Source organism: Aotus nancymaae, unplaced genomic scaffold, assembly GCF_030222135.1.
Source record: "Aotus nancymaae isolate 86718 unplaced genomic scaffold, 86718_ANA_hifiasm-v0.15.2.pri h1tg000076l, whole genome shotgun sequence".
NCBI classification, from domain to species: Eukaryota; Metazoa; Chordata; class Mammalia; order Primates; family Aotidae; genus Aotus; species Aotus nancymaae.
The window spans coordinates 9,972,260-9,987,497 of record NW_026988491.1 but is presented as its reverse complement, the minus strand read 5'-3'; the positions used below and the strand labels follow the sequence as shown (position 1 = coordinate 9,987,497).

The following is a 15,238-nucleotide window of genomic DNA, read 5'->3' as shown; positions in this document are numbered from 1 at the left end:
TCCAAGTGCTTATGGGTGAGCTGATAGCCAGAAATGAAAAATGGGATTCTTGACATCTGTTTATAAAACAGCCAGGGGCGGGGCACGGTGGCTCATGCCTCTAATCCCAGCACTTTGGGAGGCCGAGGTGGGCGGATCACGAGGTCAGGAGATCAAGACCATCCTGGCTAACATGGTGAAACCCCGTCTCTACTAAAAATACAAAAAATTAACCGGGTGTGGTGGCACACACCTGTAGTCCCAGCTACTTGGGAGGCCGAGGCACGAGAATCTCCTGAACTCGGGAGCAGAGGTTGCAGTGAGCCGAGATCGTGCCACTACACTCCAGCCTGGGTGACAGAGCAAGACTCCATTTCAAAAAAAAAAAAAAAAAAAGCCAGAGCCAGTAAGATTTGTCCTCAGAGAATACCTGGAAAGGGTTTGAAATCCTTGAAAGAAGTGGGCTGTGGCAACACCAGCTTGTACAAAGGATTGAGAATCCTCCCAGCTACGGGTGCTGTCCTTGGGAAGCTCCCCTACCCATCGATAGGGATAGAGGGACCTGCAAGCGTGCGGACCCATGTGCATGTCCTTGTCTGGGGGGTAGAACAAGAGTAGTGGATCCTGAAGGGCTGGACTGACAGAAATTCTAAAGAAGCCCTGGGCAGCTCGAGGCAGTGCAGTGAGGGTACAAGAGAAGATCTGGGTCTGGATTCTGACCCTGAGTAGCTGTGGAATGCTGGAAAGTGATGCTTTCCCTTAGACTAACTTTTGGTGAAATGGGGGAAAAAATAGCCAAACCGCATCGCGTAACCACATGATTAATACCCAGGACACTAGCAGAATACCTGGCGGAGGTATCATGGTGTTTGCTCATAAAATGTTACTTTCTTTTCCTCCCTTCTTCCTTCCTGCTACGTGCCAGGCACTGTGCTAGGTGCTGAGGGTCTGGAGAAATAAGGCACAGTTCCTGCTGTCAAGAACTTCAGCCTAGATGAGGAGGCGGATATGCACAACCACCAACAGAGTGTGATGGTGGCATGTTAGTATGATGAGGGTAGAAATAACAAAAATAGGCTGGGCGTGGTGGCTCATGCCTGTAATGCCAGCACTTTGGAAGGTTGAGACAGGCAGATCACTTGAGGTTAGAAGTTCAAGACCAGCCTGGCTAACATGGTGAAACCAGATCTCTATTAAAAATGCAAAAATTAGCTGGGTGTGGTGTCATGCGTCTGTAATCCCAGCTATTCAGGAGGCTGAGGCAGGAGAATTGCTTGAACTCGGGAGGCAGAGGTTGCAGTGAGCTGAGACTGTGCCACTGCACTCCAGCCTGGGCAACAGAGTGAGACTCTGCTTCAGAGAGAGAGAGAGAGAGAGAGAGAGAGAGAGAGAGAGAGAGAATAAAAATGATGATGGTGATGACGAGAAGGGCTAACGCTTCCATACACTCACACTGTGCCAGGCACTCAGAGGACTATCTTGCTTCATTCTAGCAACCACCCTGTGAGGCAGATGCTGTTAGCAACATTCTACCAAGGAGGAAGCTGAGGCTCAGGGCTCCAAGTCACAGACTGAGGGGGCCCGAGGACCTAGGATAATGGGAGAATAAAAGAGCAATGTCTGGTTCCAAAGGGGTTGGGGCGGGCCTCAGGGAGGAGGTGATGATGCCCTGTACTTTGAAGGGTGATCTGGAGCTCCTCAGTGGGGGCACAGGAGTAAGCAACACAGGCAGAGGGACCAGCAAGCACAAAGGAGTGTGTGTATATGTGTGTGTGTGTGTGTGTGTGTGTGTTGGGGGGGGTGGTAGATGAGAACTTTGTGATTTGAGTGACTGACACTCATTCCTGATTAGCATCATTAGAACCTGCCATCTGAGGGATGTCAGTTCCATACTGCTCTACAACTCTACTATCAACAAATGCATGGGAGCCGGCAGGCTTGAGAAGAGATTGCACTCCTGCAGCAAAGACGGGCCTGGTTTACAGAATTACAAGCAGCTTTACTACGTCATCAGTAATCACAGCCAGTGAGCAGTACTTCCTCCGCCTCTTTATCTAAAAGAATATGGAATACTGAGGGGATTAACTCAAACTCTTCATTTAATTCTACTTTTGGAGTCTCTTCAGCTTTGGTTCAAATTTCAATGGTTCAGTTTTGCTGTCAATTCACTGGGGTCTTGGTGAGTCACAGCCTCCACTTTTCCCCTCTGGACCTCAGTCTCCGCCAGTGTAAAATGAAGGGGATGGGTTGGCGCACAGGCTTTCAGTATGTGGTCTCCAATCCAGCAGCATTAGCATTACCTGGGAACTCATCAGAAATTCACATTCTAGCCGGACGCGGTGGCTCACGCTTGTAATCCCAGCAGTTTAGGAGGCTGAGGTAGGTGGATCACCTGAGGTCAGGGGTTTGAGACCAGCCTGGCCAACATGGAGAAACCCCATCTCTATTAAAAATACAAAATTAGCTGGGTGTGGTGGTGCATGCCTGTAACCCCAGCTACTAGGGAGGCTGAGGCAGGAGAATCGCTTGAACCTGGGAGGCGGAGGTTGCAGTGAGCCAAGATCATGCCATTGCACTCCAGCCTGGGCAACAAGAGTGAAATGCCATCTCAAAAAAAAAAAAAAAAAAAAAAAGAAATTCACATTCTAGAGTCCCACTCCAGACCTGGCAACTCAGAAACTCTGGGGTTGGAGCCCAGACATCATTGCTTTAACAAGCCCTCCTAGGAATTCTGATGAGAACTACCAGGTTAGATCTCCAAGGTAAGGCTCTTTTTGTGGTACAATTCTATTTGTGCTCTAAGGTATTATGAATTAGTAGCATTCTTTTTGGACAGAAGTATTTTCTTGCCCAAGAAAGGCGACCCTTCAGGGTAAGAAGAGTTTTCTTTGACCAGCTGAAATCCAGAACCCAGGTGAGCCTCTCCAGAAAGCCTTAAGAATATGCGGCTGACTTTGAAACCAGGTCTTTTATTTACTTGTTTATTTTTAAGTAGGAAGTCTTAAACTTGGCATGTGATAAAAGCAGTGGTTTCTGTAGTCAGAGAAAAATAAAGATGAGAGGAGAGCTGCCTTCTCTTTTCAGCTCCAAAACCATGACTCACTGAGGGGTGGGCATGTGTCCAGGGGAGGGCGGGGGTCCTTTGAGAGGGCAGTTCACCTCCCTGGTTCAGGAGCTTCCTGGTGTGTAAATCCTGGACCGGCACCTCCCCCTTGGAGAGCATTGATTACAAAACCTCGGAATAGCCACCAACAGCCACGGTGGCGATTACAACACAGAGCTGGGTCGACAAGCTTTAGTGAGGTTTGGCTTCCAAGACAGTAAGAATGGAAAGAATGTCTTGTCTTAAAATTTTCCCAGTATGGACTTAGGACGAAAAGTCATCATCAAAAAGATGACAAGTAATTTCATAGTAATGCGATGGTTTCTTCATGCAAGAATGGGGAACACCCAGACCATCGCCTGGAGAAGTGTGGTTGTTTGGGCCAAGGCATGTCGGTTCTCACGGTGTTGGTATCCACGAATGAGCACCCTATGAGACCTACTGCCCAGCAATTTCCAGATTCCTAATTGTCACTTGGTGGCATCTCAGGAACAATGTGTGTGTGTAAATACATATGTATGTGTATGTATATGTACATGTATGTATGTGTATGTGTGTGTGTATGTGTTTCAAGAGATTGAGATCTCCCTTCGTCGTCCAGGCCGGAGTACAGTGGCGCCATCAGGTCTCACCGCAGCCCCGACTTTCCAGGTACAAGCAATCCTCCCAGTTCTGCCTATGGAGTGGCTGGGATCACAGGCACGCACCACCTTGCCCGGCTAATTTTTGTATATATATGTATTTTTGTAGAGACGGGGTCTCGTTGCCCAGACTGGTCTCAAACTCCTAGGATCAAGTGATCTGCCCGCCTTGGCCTCCCAAAGTGCAGGGTTTACAGGCGGGAGCCACTGCGCCCAGCCCAATGATAATAAATGATAATAAATATTACCACTCTTTTTTTTTTTATATACGGCACTGGCCATGTACCAGGCATTGTTCTAAATATTTCACATTTATTAATGAATTTAATCTTCACAACAAGCCCACGGAGGTGGGAACCATTATTACCCGCCAATTACAGGCGAACAAACCTCGGCCCAGAGAGGCTGCGTCACAAAACTTAAGTCTCCTGTCACCAGGGTGCAAACAACCACGGACCAGCAGCCAGGCGCCAGGTGCCCTGGGCTCGGCTTGGTCCGAGTGTCCGGCTGCCCCATCTACGGAACACCGAGGCGGGCTGACCTGGGGGGTTTCTCCGACCACCTTCCGCTCAGGTTCTGAGAGTCTGTGCGGGTCCATTTGAGGCTGGGTCGAGAAAGAAGCCCAGGCGGACACGTCCTAAGTGAGACCCAGGTCTGTGAGGCCTGGCCGTGGGCTGTCCGGTGCTGGGCCCCCTCCGGCCAGTCGCCCCCTAGACGCCAAGCCCCGGGGTCCGCGGTCCTCGGAGAAGGGACTTCTAGCCCTTCTCAGGTGTCCCTGTCCGGCGAGCCCGGTGAGCCAGGAAGGAGCCGGCCAGAGCCCAGGAGGCGGGACCCAGAAGAGCGACCCAGCCACAGCCAACAACGCAGTCCCTTTAACCCCTAAAACTTTCTCCCTCGATTCAGGACCCCCAGCAGACGCACATTGGCTGCGACGTGGACATCCGGACCCGCCCTCTCTCCCTACCTACAAGCTGTCATATACATCTATCACAAGTCGAGGCTTCCTAATGGCCCAAGTTCTTGTCAATTAATGGAGGGCGGAACGCTGGGCAGGGCTAGGTCGGAGAGCGACACGCCAGCCTCGTTGCCCTCCCTGCCTCCGTGACTAGGCACCCGGAGGCACCCAGGGGACCGAAGCTGGGTGCGGAGCACCAGGGCGGACCTGTGGGGGGCTCCAGGGACTCACCGATGCGCTGTCCCACTGGAGAGCTGAACGGGTTCCCCAGGAGAAAGTCCATCGCTGCTACCGCCGCTGCCACCAACCCCGGGAATCAGCTGACAGCAACCGCCAGCGCCGCCGACCCGTCACGTGACGCGCCCGACGACCGGCGAATTGGCGTGGGCGGGGCAGCGGCACCGCGGAGCTCGACCACAGGCCCCGCCCTGATGCGCGAGGGTACCGCCCCCGAGGCGGAGGGCGACGACCTCACTGCGGCTTCCTCGGCGGCGGCGGGCGACAAGCACTACGTAGGGCTTGGGGGCGGGACCCGGGAAGCGCGGGCCTCGTTAAGCCACGCCCCTGACTTTTAAAAAGAGGTTTTAGGGGCGTGGTCTAAAGGACCCTTTACATATCTGGGAAACCGGGTCGCAGACCAGGGAAGTGACTTGGGTGAGGTTACACAGAAGCTGAGACTCTTAGTGTCTTAGCCCTTAGTCTTTGGGACCTCACTGTGACTGCACACCTACCTTCCCTCGGTGACAGCCTCTCTGGGCTGTCTCCTTGTCCCGATAGGACTCTTCCTTTTTTTTTTTTTTTTTTTGAGACGGAGTTTCGCTCGTTACCCAGGCTGGAGTGCAATGGCGCGATCTCGGCTCACCGCAACCTCCGCCTCCTGGGTTCAGGCAATTCTCCTGCCTCAGCCTCCTGGGACTCTTCCTTTTTGATGTCGAGGCCTCCTTGCTCTAAGATGCACCCTGCTTGCAGCCCAAATTATCTTACCTTAAATCAGAAGCAAGGGCAAGGGCTTTGTCATCTCTTGAGACTGAGAGGCAATTTAATGGATTGCATCGCAATTCCCGCTAGCGCCCAGGATGGCAGAAAGCACAGAGACGTAGTCACGAGTGGAGCTCTGATAACCTGTCTCTGTCATAAATTTTCTGTGTGAGCCAAACACAGCTCCCATTTTCTTTAGATACTGGAATTAGATCAAGGACTCGTAACCATTTTATTTAGGTCACAGCCTCCTTTGAGAATTTCACAAAAGCCATGAGCCTTTCTGAAGAAAAAAGGCAGCGATACAATTTTGCTTATAACCTTAGGGAGTTTCTGGGGTCCCTGAAGTACAACCGTGGACCCCAAGCTAATAATCACAGAGGCCTTTCCCAGCGTTGAGATTCTAATCTTTTCAGCCTTCCTGGCTGTGTGTGGTGTGTCTGCTGACACCTACACACTATCTATGGGTTATGACCTTTTCTTCTGGCATGTACTCCAAAAATACAATAACCATGGCCTTAGTAGTCTGGCTACTGTGGGTGCTTTAGTATTTATTGTGATGTTTGTGGTTTTTAAATCTGAAAGGCTAGTAAAGTGCACAAATTTTAGATAGAAGACCTAAATTAAGCCAGGCGTGGTGGCTCACACCTGTAATCCCAGCACTTTGGAAGGCTAAGGCGGGCGGATCACCTGAGGTCAGGCATTCAAAACCAGCCTGACCAACATGGTGAAATGCCGTCTCTACCAAAATACAAAAATCAGCTGAGTGTGGTGGTGAACGCCTGTAGTCCCAGCTACTCAGAAGGCTGAGGCATGAGAATTGCTTGAACCCAGGGGGCAGAGGTTGCAGTGAGCTGAGATCATGCCACTGCACTACAGCCTGGGTGACAGAGACTCGTCTCAAAAAAACAAAAACAAAACCTAAATTAGAACTTAATCACTTCTGTAGATTCACTTGTCTGAGCAGCCATGGGGCCCGATGGTCTTTACTGTACAATGTAAGAACTGCTTTGAAGTGTTTCCACAACACTCATGAGACCTGTTCACAAATACCCTTGCCCCCACGAGTCTGGATCTCCATGAGGGCTGGGCTACTATTATTGTTTTACTCACCACTATTGTCTAACCCACTGACTAGCATATGAAAGCTTAAATATATCTACCTTTCAGTAATGGTATTTGGAGTATAAGCGGGAAGATGTCCATTTAAGATGACCTTCATGTCAGGTACTTTCTGTGTCTTTCTTCACTTAACCTTATTGCTTGGTCATATGGAGTATGTTTAGCATGAACTTCTTTCGAATTCTTCCATTAACCTTTATTTACTTATTTTTAGGGGCAAAATATCACTATGTTGCCCAGGCTGGTCTTGAATTCCTGAGCTGAAGTGATCCTCCCACCTCAGCCTCCCAAAGTCCTGGGTTACAGGCATGAGCCACCATGCCTGACTCTTCCTTTAAGCTTTTAACAGGTTCTTGTAAGCTTTATTCTTCATGGTTAAAAAAAAAAAAAAAAATCAGAAACAACTCATATACCCCCAAAAGGAAGTGGAATCATAAAACTCCATGCAAACTGATTACTATATAGCTATTCAAACAGAAATGGAAGTATATAGATTTATTTATTTATAAAGACAGAGTCTCTCCATGTCACCCAGGCTGGAGTACAGTGGTACAATTGTAGCTCACTGTAGCCCCGATCTCCTGGCCTCAAATGTCCTCACACTTCAGCCTCTTAAGTAGGTGGGACTACAGATGCGTACCACCATGCCTGGCTATTTTTAGTTTTTGTAGAGATGGAGTTTTGCTATATTCCCCAGGCTGGTCTCAAACTCCTGGCCACAAGTGATCCTCCTGTCTTAGTCTCCTGAAGTGCTGGGATTACAGACATGAGCCACTGCACCCAGCCAGTATATGGATTTTATCAACACAGTAGATAGGGATGTAAATGGCAAACATTAAGTTAGTATAAAACTGTCTTAAAAAAGTATGCTAATAAGGAGCAAACTCATTTAGTAAATGGTGTTTCAATTTACTTTTTCAAGTGTTTTAGTAATATTAACATCATGCTTTACTGAGGGTTAAAATGTTCAAATTTCTTCAGACTGACAGTCTGCATAAATGTAAGCTATTATATCCTTTAAGCTCTTACAGACAAAAATCAAGATACCTTGCCTTCAAAATTTAAAGACAATAGTATGACAAGAGTGAAAACCAGCTAGATATCTGAACAATGCAGAGATCTCAGCTGGCTTTCCTACAATCACATCTGCTCAGGACTTGAGATAATGGAGATACTGGAAAGCATTCTGATGAATTATATACATGATTTAAATCTGAAAGTAGCTTGGGTTAGAAAAAGTCTAGGGTTTGGGGTCAGCTATTCCAGTGTTTATTCTGCCTCTGCCATTTATTAGCAGTATAAACTTAGGAAAAGTACGTTTTTGCATCTATAAAGGGAGATAATATTCGTGAGTCTTTGGGGGAGGATGAGTGAGACCAAGTATGTAAATCACTCTCACTAATAGCCACTCAGTGATATGGTGGTTTCTTCCTTACTGCCCTTCATAAGACATTCACCTTTTAATTAATCATACTAATTCACTATTTATGACTTTTAACACCTTGTGTTTGCACTGAAATTTTTACCTTGAAAGACTGAATCTCCAATATTCAATATTCATAATATTATTAAACATTTCTGACAGGCTGGCTGGCTGCAGGTCTACGGACAGGGAAGTAACATTATTCTACAGATGGGACTTTGGAAACCTGTTAAGATTAAGTGACTTATCAACAGCATTACTAAGCCAGGACAGTACTGAAACATATCATTTAGCACATGATTCAGATGCAACCCTTATATAAGATTAATGAACATTTTCTTGATTTAGGCCAACACCATAATGTACATACTTTCGTTTGCCAACAAACGGAGGGACAGTTATCAGATTTGCTAAATTTACAATTTGCGAAAGGGGAAATGAGAGCCTCTACAATGTAAAAACTAACAGAAGCAGAGTAAAGCGCATGTTAGGAAAATGGCCAAGATTAGAAATTTAATCTCCACTGTAGGTTGCTTTTTTTCTTAAGAAAATTATGGTAGAATAGACTGAAAAACAGGTTTTAAAATTTCATAGCAACTATGATTATCATGATTAGGGAAAAGACAGCTGAGACTGGACTACAAATATTAAAAATGTGATTTTTAATAATATAAGTACAAAATTTTATTTCTTTATACAACTGTAATGGGATTTGGATCAAACCACTAGAATTTTAAAAAACAAAATAAAACAATGATATAAAAACTGCAAGAAGGTCTGATTCCAAAGTTTTTCCTCTAATAGTACCAAATACCACAAGGTACAGATTATTATACAAATGTGTACAAATTTTAAATACAAATACAGTAGGGCTAGGTTTCAAAGGAAAACAAACAAAAAGCAGGTCCTTGTCAGGATTTCATTAATGTATATAAATGACAATGCTAGGATTAATGTCTTTTCTACTATCCATGTCTCCCCCGCCCCTCCTAGATACCCTGTGTCAAACAGGAAACTTCTACAGATACAGAATAGGCATGGTACAAGGTTCTAACACATGAAATCAAGTTAAGACTTCTGTTCCTCTTGATTTTGGTTCCCAAACAATCCTGTTTCTTTCTCTGTATTCCCAATTAAATCTTAAAACTGCTCTGGTGAGAAAGGGATTCAGCAGCCAGGCTACCCTTAAGCAACATAGCCCCGAGACAAAACTGGTGGGGCGAAGGGAAGAAATTAAGTAGGATTTGACTCAGAGCTTGGTGGTGGCAGAAAATCCCACACCAAATTTAAAAACCACTCTGAAGTGCTCAACTGTCTTCTTTCCAACTGGGAAGCAAAAGTCTGGTTCTTTGGAAATAAGGGCAGCTGGGGATGGTAATAGTCCTCTTTATTATTCCTCTTTATTTTACTTTCTAGACATTATTGAAGGCCATGAAGTTCTTTATAAAGAATTAGAATCCTAACATGATTCATTTTTGAGGTAAAATACCTTAAAATATAGATGATTCAGAGTTATTGGAACAGACAAGGAGGAAGGAAGGAAGGAGGGAAGGAAGGAAGGAAAGAAGGGAAGGAGAAATAACAAATCTGTATCTTCCACATGCTGTTGCTGGTGGAGGCTTTGTTATTAAATTATATATACAGAAATTTACAGGATAAATTAAAATCTAAGAGATTTTAAAGAGTTAAATACACATAATTAAAATATACATTCACACGCACACATAAATAAACCTACGAGAGAGAGTTTTGTTTTGTTTTGTTTTTGCAATTCACTTATATGTGGAATACAGAACATTGTGTATCTGCCCACCAGGGGAACCGATAAGATGAACCCAAAAATCATGCTGGGCAAAGTTTATCCATAACCACCAAGCAACTAAGCAGCATGGCTTATGAGGACTTGGTGGTTAACTTCATGCTGCCAACGAAAGATACCAGCTCTTAGTTTTGCAGACCAAATATTCTGGGTTAGCTCAGAATGTATGGAAGTCCAACTGGTGGCACTGACAGCTTCACGAACCCTCCAAGGTGTTTTCTGCTGCCTGGGCTCACAGAACTCCTTGGCCTCTGTTGAGGCCGCCAATGGTACCAATATTACAATAAATTTTGAGACATGGACACCTATATAGTAGGAATTGGAATGAACCCCCTACTCAAATCACCTAAGCCATCTCCATAACTATAATGGGAACAATTTTATCACCTCCCACCTAGGTCCTCTTCAAATGGAAAGGCTTTGTATTTTCAGTTAACTGGCATCTTTCCATAATCTTTCTTATTACATTTCAGACTAAGACAGGTAAGGCAAATGGTCAGTGATGGGTCTGGAGGTCCAACTGAGTTTGGAAAATAATCACATTTTAGCTGTCCATAAAGAGATGCACTTGGCACCCAGAACAAGCCCCCAGCCCCCAAGTTACACTGATTTTTAAGGCAGATTTATCCACCACAGGAGAAAAAAGAATCCCAAGCCCGTATTCATGCCAAAATTTCCTCTTGGCTAAACCTTTGCCATTTCATAAAATTATCAAAAGCAAAGTAGTTACAGTCCTATGTATATATTGTACATTATATATATATATGTATATATGTATGTATAGATGTAAAAATTTAAAACCTACACCCAGAAGCCAGTGAAGGAATCTGGAACAGTCATTATATACACAAACCAGCAATGGTGTAGGACAAGGTTTCTGCCCCAGGATTCTTTGCTGTCACAGTCCAGGCATGATGTAAGCGATGTTGTCTAGTGTGTTTGACTGCAAAACAAAGAAAAAAGTTCAACTGAAGAGTTCTTTACCTTGGTTTCCTGATACATGTTTCTTTGTTCAAGGAAAGAGATAAGAAAAATCAAATGGAGTTAGAAAAACAGGTGAGAACGAAGGTGGCATCCTGTTGTTTGTTATGCTAGGAATTTTTCTGCTGACTTCTCCTATTAATCCTAGTAAAAAAGAAGGAGACAATTCCTGTACTGTCTTTGTGTGTAGAATAGCAAACAAGAAACAAAAGAGTTGCAGTACCTTAAGGGCTAGAATGCTTCTCTCTTTAAGCGTTATTTTGGTAAATGGCTTGTTTTCTAGTTCAGTGAAAGTGCAGCATGCATTTGGTAATATAGCATCGTGTTCCATGGACCAACATATGAAGGAAGCACTATGTGTCTCAAAGCCTTATGAGCCTGTCTCTGACAGTGCTCATTAAGGCAGGGCCTCTCTGACTCCCAATGGGTTTGACCCTAAAAATCCAAGGAAAACTCACCAAGACCTGTTTGGGACAGCCATTCAATTCAGGTAGTTGTGTGGTGAGACATGCCAAGGGGCCAAGGGCACAGATAATGGAATCCAGAAGCACTGACAAACTGCCAGACACAGCCACCATACCCTGAAAAGGAGAGGAGGTCGTTGCTTGAGTCACACTCCTGATGCTCTGTGTTCTGGCTAACTTCCTCACAAGTACTTTAAATCCTAGGCAGTTCTAATCCTACAATTTGAAATTTTACAGCAGAAATGAAAAGATTACTTTGAAAACTCTGTAAGTTGTCTAGAAAGAAAGCTTTTACAACACATTCCCAGGTTTCCTTTCTATAATTCTAGCCCATCTTACCTTCTATGGGACCTTGGGGAGGTCACATACTTAACTTCTGTCTCCTCAACAGGAACAGTAAAAAATGCTTTACCTACTCTGGAGAGCTGTTGGTTAAGATTTGTGATTACGTATGCGAAGTATGTCTGTTATAAACTCCACAAATACAGCTCATATGTGATTACTATGAGAATCCTACAACCCTACATGTATGTAGCTTTTGATAGGTCATGATAAAATTTTTCTACGTTAAGTCGTTCACTCTCAAAAGAAGTGAATTTGGTTCAAATTTTAACATTTTATGTAATTCACATTGTCTATATATTTGTGATTCAAAGAGATAAGAAAGACTGTTGCTGCTGCCCAGTTCTTGTATAATCTGCTTTAACTAGAAGCACTGTGAGGATTTGTCATGTTGGGAAGCAGCACAGCAGAGTCCTTAAGAAAATGAGTTCTGGATTCGAGACCGCCTGGGTCCAGATCCTGGCTTCACTACTCACTGTTTTGTACCTGGGCAAGTTGCTTACTGTGCTGTGCCTGTAAAATACTAACAGCATCTGCAGCAGAAGGGATTGACATAACAGATACAATATACTTGGGATGGTGTCTAATACATGGTTAAGTACTCAAAAAATATCAGTAATTATGACTATTACTACTAGCGTCTTTATCTTCAAAACTGCATTCCTGGCTGTCTTCTGGGTCTCTCCTTTTGGATATTTCTCAATCTCAACATGCTGTAAGGGAGAATAACCTTCCCATCCAAATCTAGCCCTCCTTTTAGCATCCACTTCTCTGCCAAATTCACCACTATTCACACAACTGCCCAGTCTCAAGGCCTAGCCATCACTGACTCTTCCCTTCTCTCACCCTCCTTGTCAATATCTCCCCTCTATACTTTCTGAGGGCAGCAGTACAGTAAGAGGTTAAGAGCCCGGGCCTCGAGGCCACACTGCAAATTCAAGTCCCTGCTTTATCACTTAGGGGCTGAACTCTTGAGAAAGTGACTTCACCTTTCTAAGTCTGTTTATTCTTCTGCAAAACAGAGGGAACGAAAATTCTGCCTCACAAAGCTGTAGTGTGAATTAAATAATTCATATTAAGCACTCTGAACCAAAGCTGGGTGAGTAAACATTTAATAAAATGTTATATATGGGGAAGATAATAGCTTAAAAAACCAAAAATGTCAGTAATTAGTATTCCATTACCTTTGCCCTATAGTTACTTATAGCTAATTTATCTTTGTCATATCTAGACTAGGATTATTGTTATAACTTCTCCCCAGTTCTGGTCTCTTTTCACTTCCAATTTAAAATAAAAGATATTCTCAGAGAAAAGTAAAAGAGCTCGGATCACATCCCTTCCTACTCTAAAAACTCCTGTATTTCCTCAATAGTAAAGTATACACACTTCACAATGTCTATGAAGTCCCTCTGCAATTTGGGTTCTAGTCTTAACTTTCTTAAGAGAGAGAGATATATACGTATTTTTATTTTTTTGAGACAGGGTCTCACTCTGTTGCCCAGGCTGGATGAAGTGCAGTGGTGTGATCTCAGCTCACTGCAACCTCTGCCTCCCGGTTCCAGCAATTCTCTTGCTTCAGCCTCACAAGTAGCTGGGATCACAGGTATGCGCCACCACAATTGGCTAATTTTTGTATTTTTAGTAGAGACGGGTTTTGTCATGTTGGCCAGGCTGGTTTCGAACTGCTGGCCTCAAATGATCCTCCCAACTTGGCTCCTAAAGAGCTGGGATTACAGGCGTGAGCCACAGTGCTGGGCCTCTAGCCTTAATTTTGTAACTTATGCATCATATGTTCCAGTTTTATTGCTAAAATGATGAATGTTAATTTATTGTTGAATATCTTATTTTGATAATTGTATGTCCATTATGATGTACATAAAAAAATAGACTATAACCCTTGAGACATCAAGAACGTCACTGTAAAAGCACAGACAAGTTTATTTAAATAAAACTATAAAGTAAATAATAATTTAAGTGGTATGTGGAAACTGTAAAATTGTGGGAATATATGCAAATGATTAAATTCAGGTAAAAAGTGGACTAGAGGGGGAATGGGGAATAATTGCTAATGGGTACAGCGTTTCTTTGAGGGGTAATAATATGTTTTGGAATGAGACAGTAGTCCCACAGATTGAGACAATTCTGTGAATATACAAAAAATCACTAAATTCTGCACTTTAAAAGGGTGAACTTTGTGCTTACTAAACTAAATGGAAATATCTGGGAAAATTCGGAATATGCTTAAAACAAACTTTTTACTTCTAACTTTTTAAGAAGTGTAAGAATGATTATTATAAAAAGTAATTCACAGAATATTTCTTCTGGAAATACCTATATCCATTCAGATGTTGAGCCTGTATGAAAGTGCTAAAGTTCTTTTGACTCCTGCTAAATTTTTTGAAACTAGCCAAAGAATTTAGATACAGCTTTGGCTCTTGTGGCCTTTGGCATTTTATTTGTTGAGTAATAATTCAATTTCTACATAGAAGCAAGTGATTAGTTTTACATTCCTACACTAAATTTCTTAGCTTAAAAATGGCTTTAGTAGCTTAGACTGACTTCTTTGATGAAATGTCTTATTAGAACTTGGTGAAGAGCAAAACTACTATACTCTGAGTTAGCTAAGAAGACAATGTAGTTAGAAACTGAATATGGTAATAGAAACAAAACACGACAGCTGTGTGATTTTGAAATTGAAGCTTAAAAGGACAAAAATCTCCCTAGGGCACATAGCACTGTATAATTTAAGTGCAGAGGAATGAAGAGTTGGGAACCTTAACTTCTCCATTTGCTACCTATTTTCTTAGGTAAATAAGGAACTCTTAATCTATACAACTGAATCTCTCTATTCAAGACATTGCTGGAAATGCACAGAAAAATTCAAAGTCTCTTAGTAGTAGAAGTAATCAAAACTGCTTTGGAATTTGTACTCATACTTTTTCTTATTTTTTTTTTAAGAGACAGGGTCTTGCTCTGTCACCCAGGCTGGAGTGCAGTGTAACAATCACAGCTTACTGCAGCCTTTGAGCTCCTGGGCTCAAACAATCCTTCTGCCTCAGTCTCCTGAACAGGTGGGACTACACGTGTGTACCACCATGCCTGGTTAATATTTTAATTTTTTTTTTTTGCAGAAATGGGGTCTTGCTACATTGCCCAGGCTGCTCTCCAACTCCTGGCCTCAAGCGATCCTCCTGCCTTGGTTGGATTACAAGACAACATTGCTCGGATTACAGACATGGGCCACTGTGCCCAGCCTCCACTGCATTTTTATCCTATTTTTTTTGAGATGGAGTCTTGCTCTGTCACTAGGCTGGAGTGCAGTGGCACAATCTCAGCTCACTGCAATCGCAGCCTCCTGAGTAGCTGGGACTACAGGTGTGCACCACCATGCCCAGCTAATTTTTATATTTTTAGTAGAGACAGGGTTTCAC

General features: G+C 43.7%; 2 protein-coding genes across 12 annotated transcripts in view; both read right to left on the bottom strand.

Moving 5' to 3' along the window:
- The window catches only part of TOM1 (target of myb1 membrane trafficking protein), a 44,439-nt gene extending 39,414 nt beyond the window's left edge, over positions 1–5,025 (bottom strand). For 3 of the 8 annotated variants that reach the window (XM_012434295.3, XM_021668777.2, XM_012434297.3), the window contains exon 1: positions 4,910–5,023. In XM_012434295.3, the coding sequence (XP_012289718.1) occupies positions 4,910–4,961 (52 nt within the window). In that variant the 5' untranslated portion in view covers positions 4,962–5,023. Of the gene's footprint in view, positions 1–4,909 lie in introns of all 8 variants that reach the window. The other 5 variants (XM_012434294.3, XM_021668776.2, XM_012434293.3 and 2 more) reach the window with 4 other exon arrangements.
- Positions 5,026–8,840: 3,815 nt separating this feature from the next.
- HMGXB4 (HMG-box containing 4) overlaps positions 8,841–15,238 on the bottom strand; it is a 33,836-nt gene continuing 27,438 nt past the window's right edge. For all 4 annotated transcript variants that reach the window (XM_012434304.2, XM_012434302.2, XM_064367951.1 and 1 more), the window contains 2 exons: positions 11,460–11,582; positions 8,841–10,963 (listed from right to left, as the gene is read on the bottom strand). In XM_012434304.2, the coding sequence (XP_012289727.1) occupies positions 10,919–10,963; positions 11,460–11,582 (168 nt within the window). In that variant the 3' untranslated portion in view covers positions 8,841–10,918. The remainder of the gene's footprint in view (positions 10,964–11,459; positions 11,583–15,238) is intronic.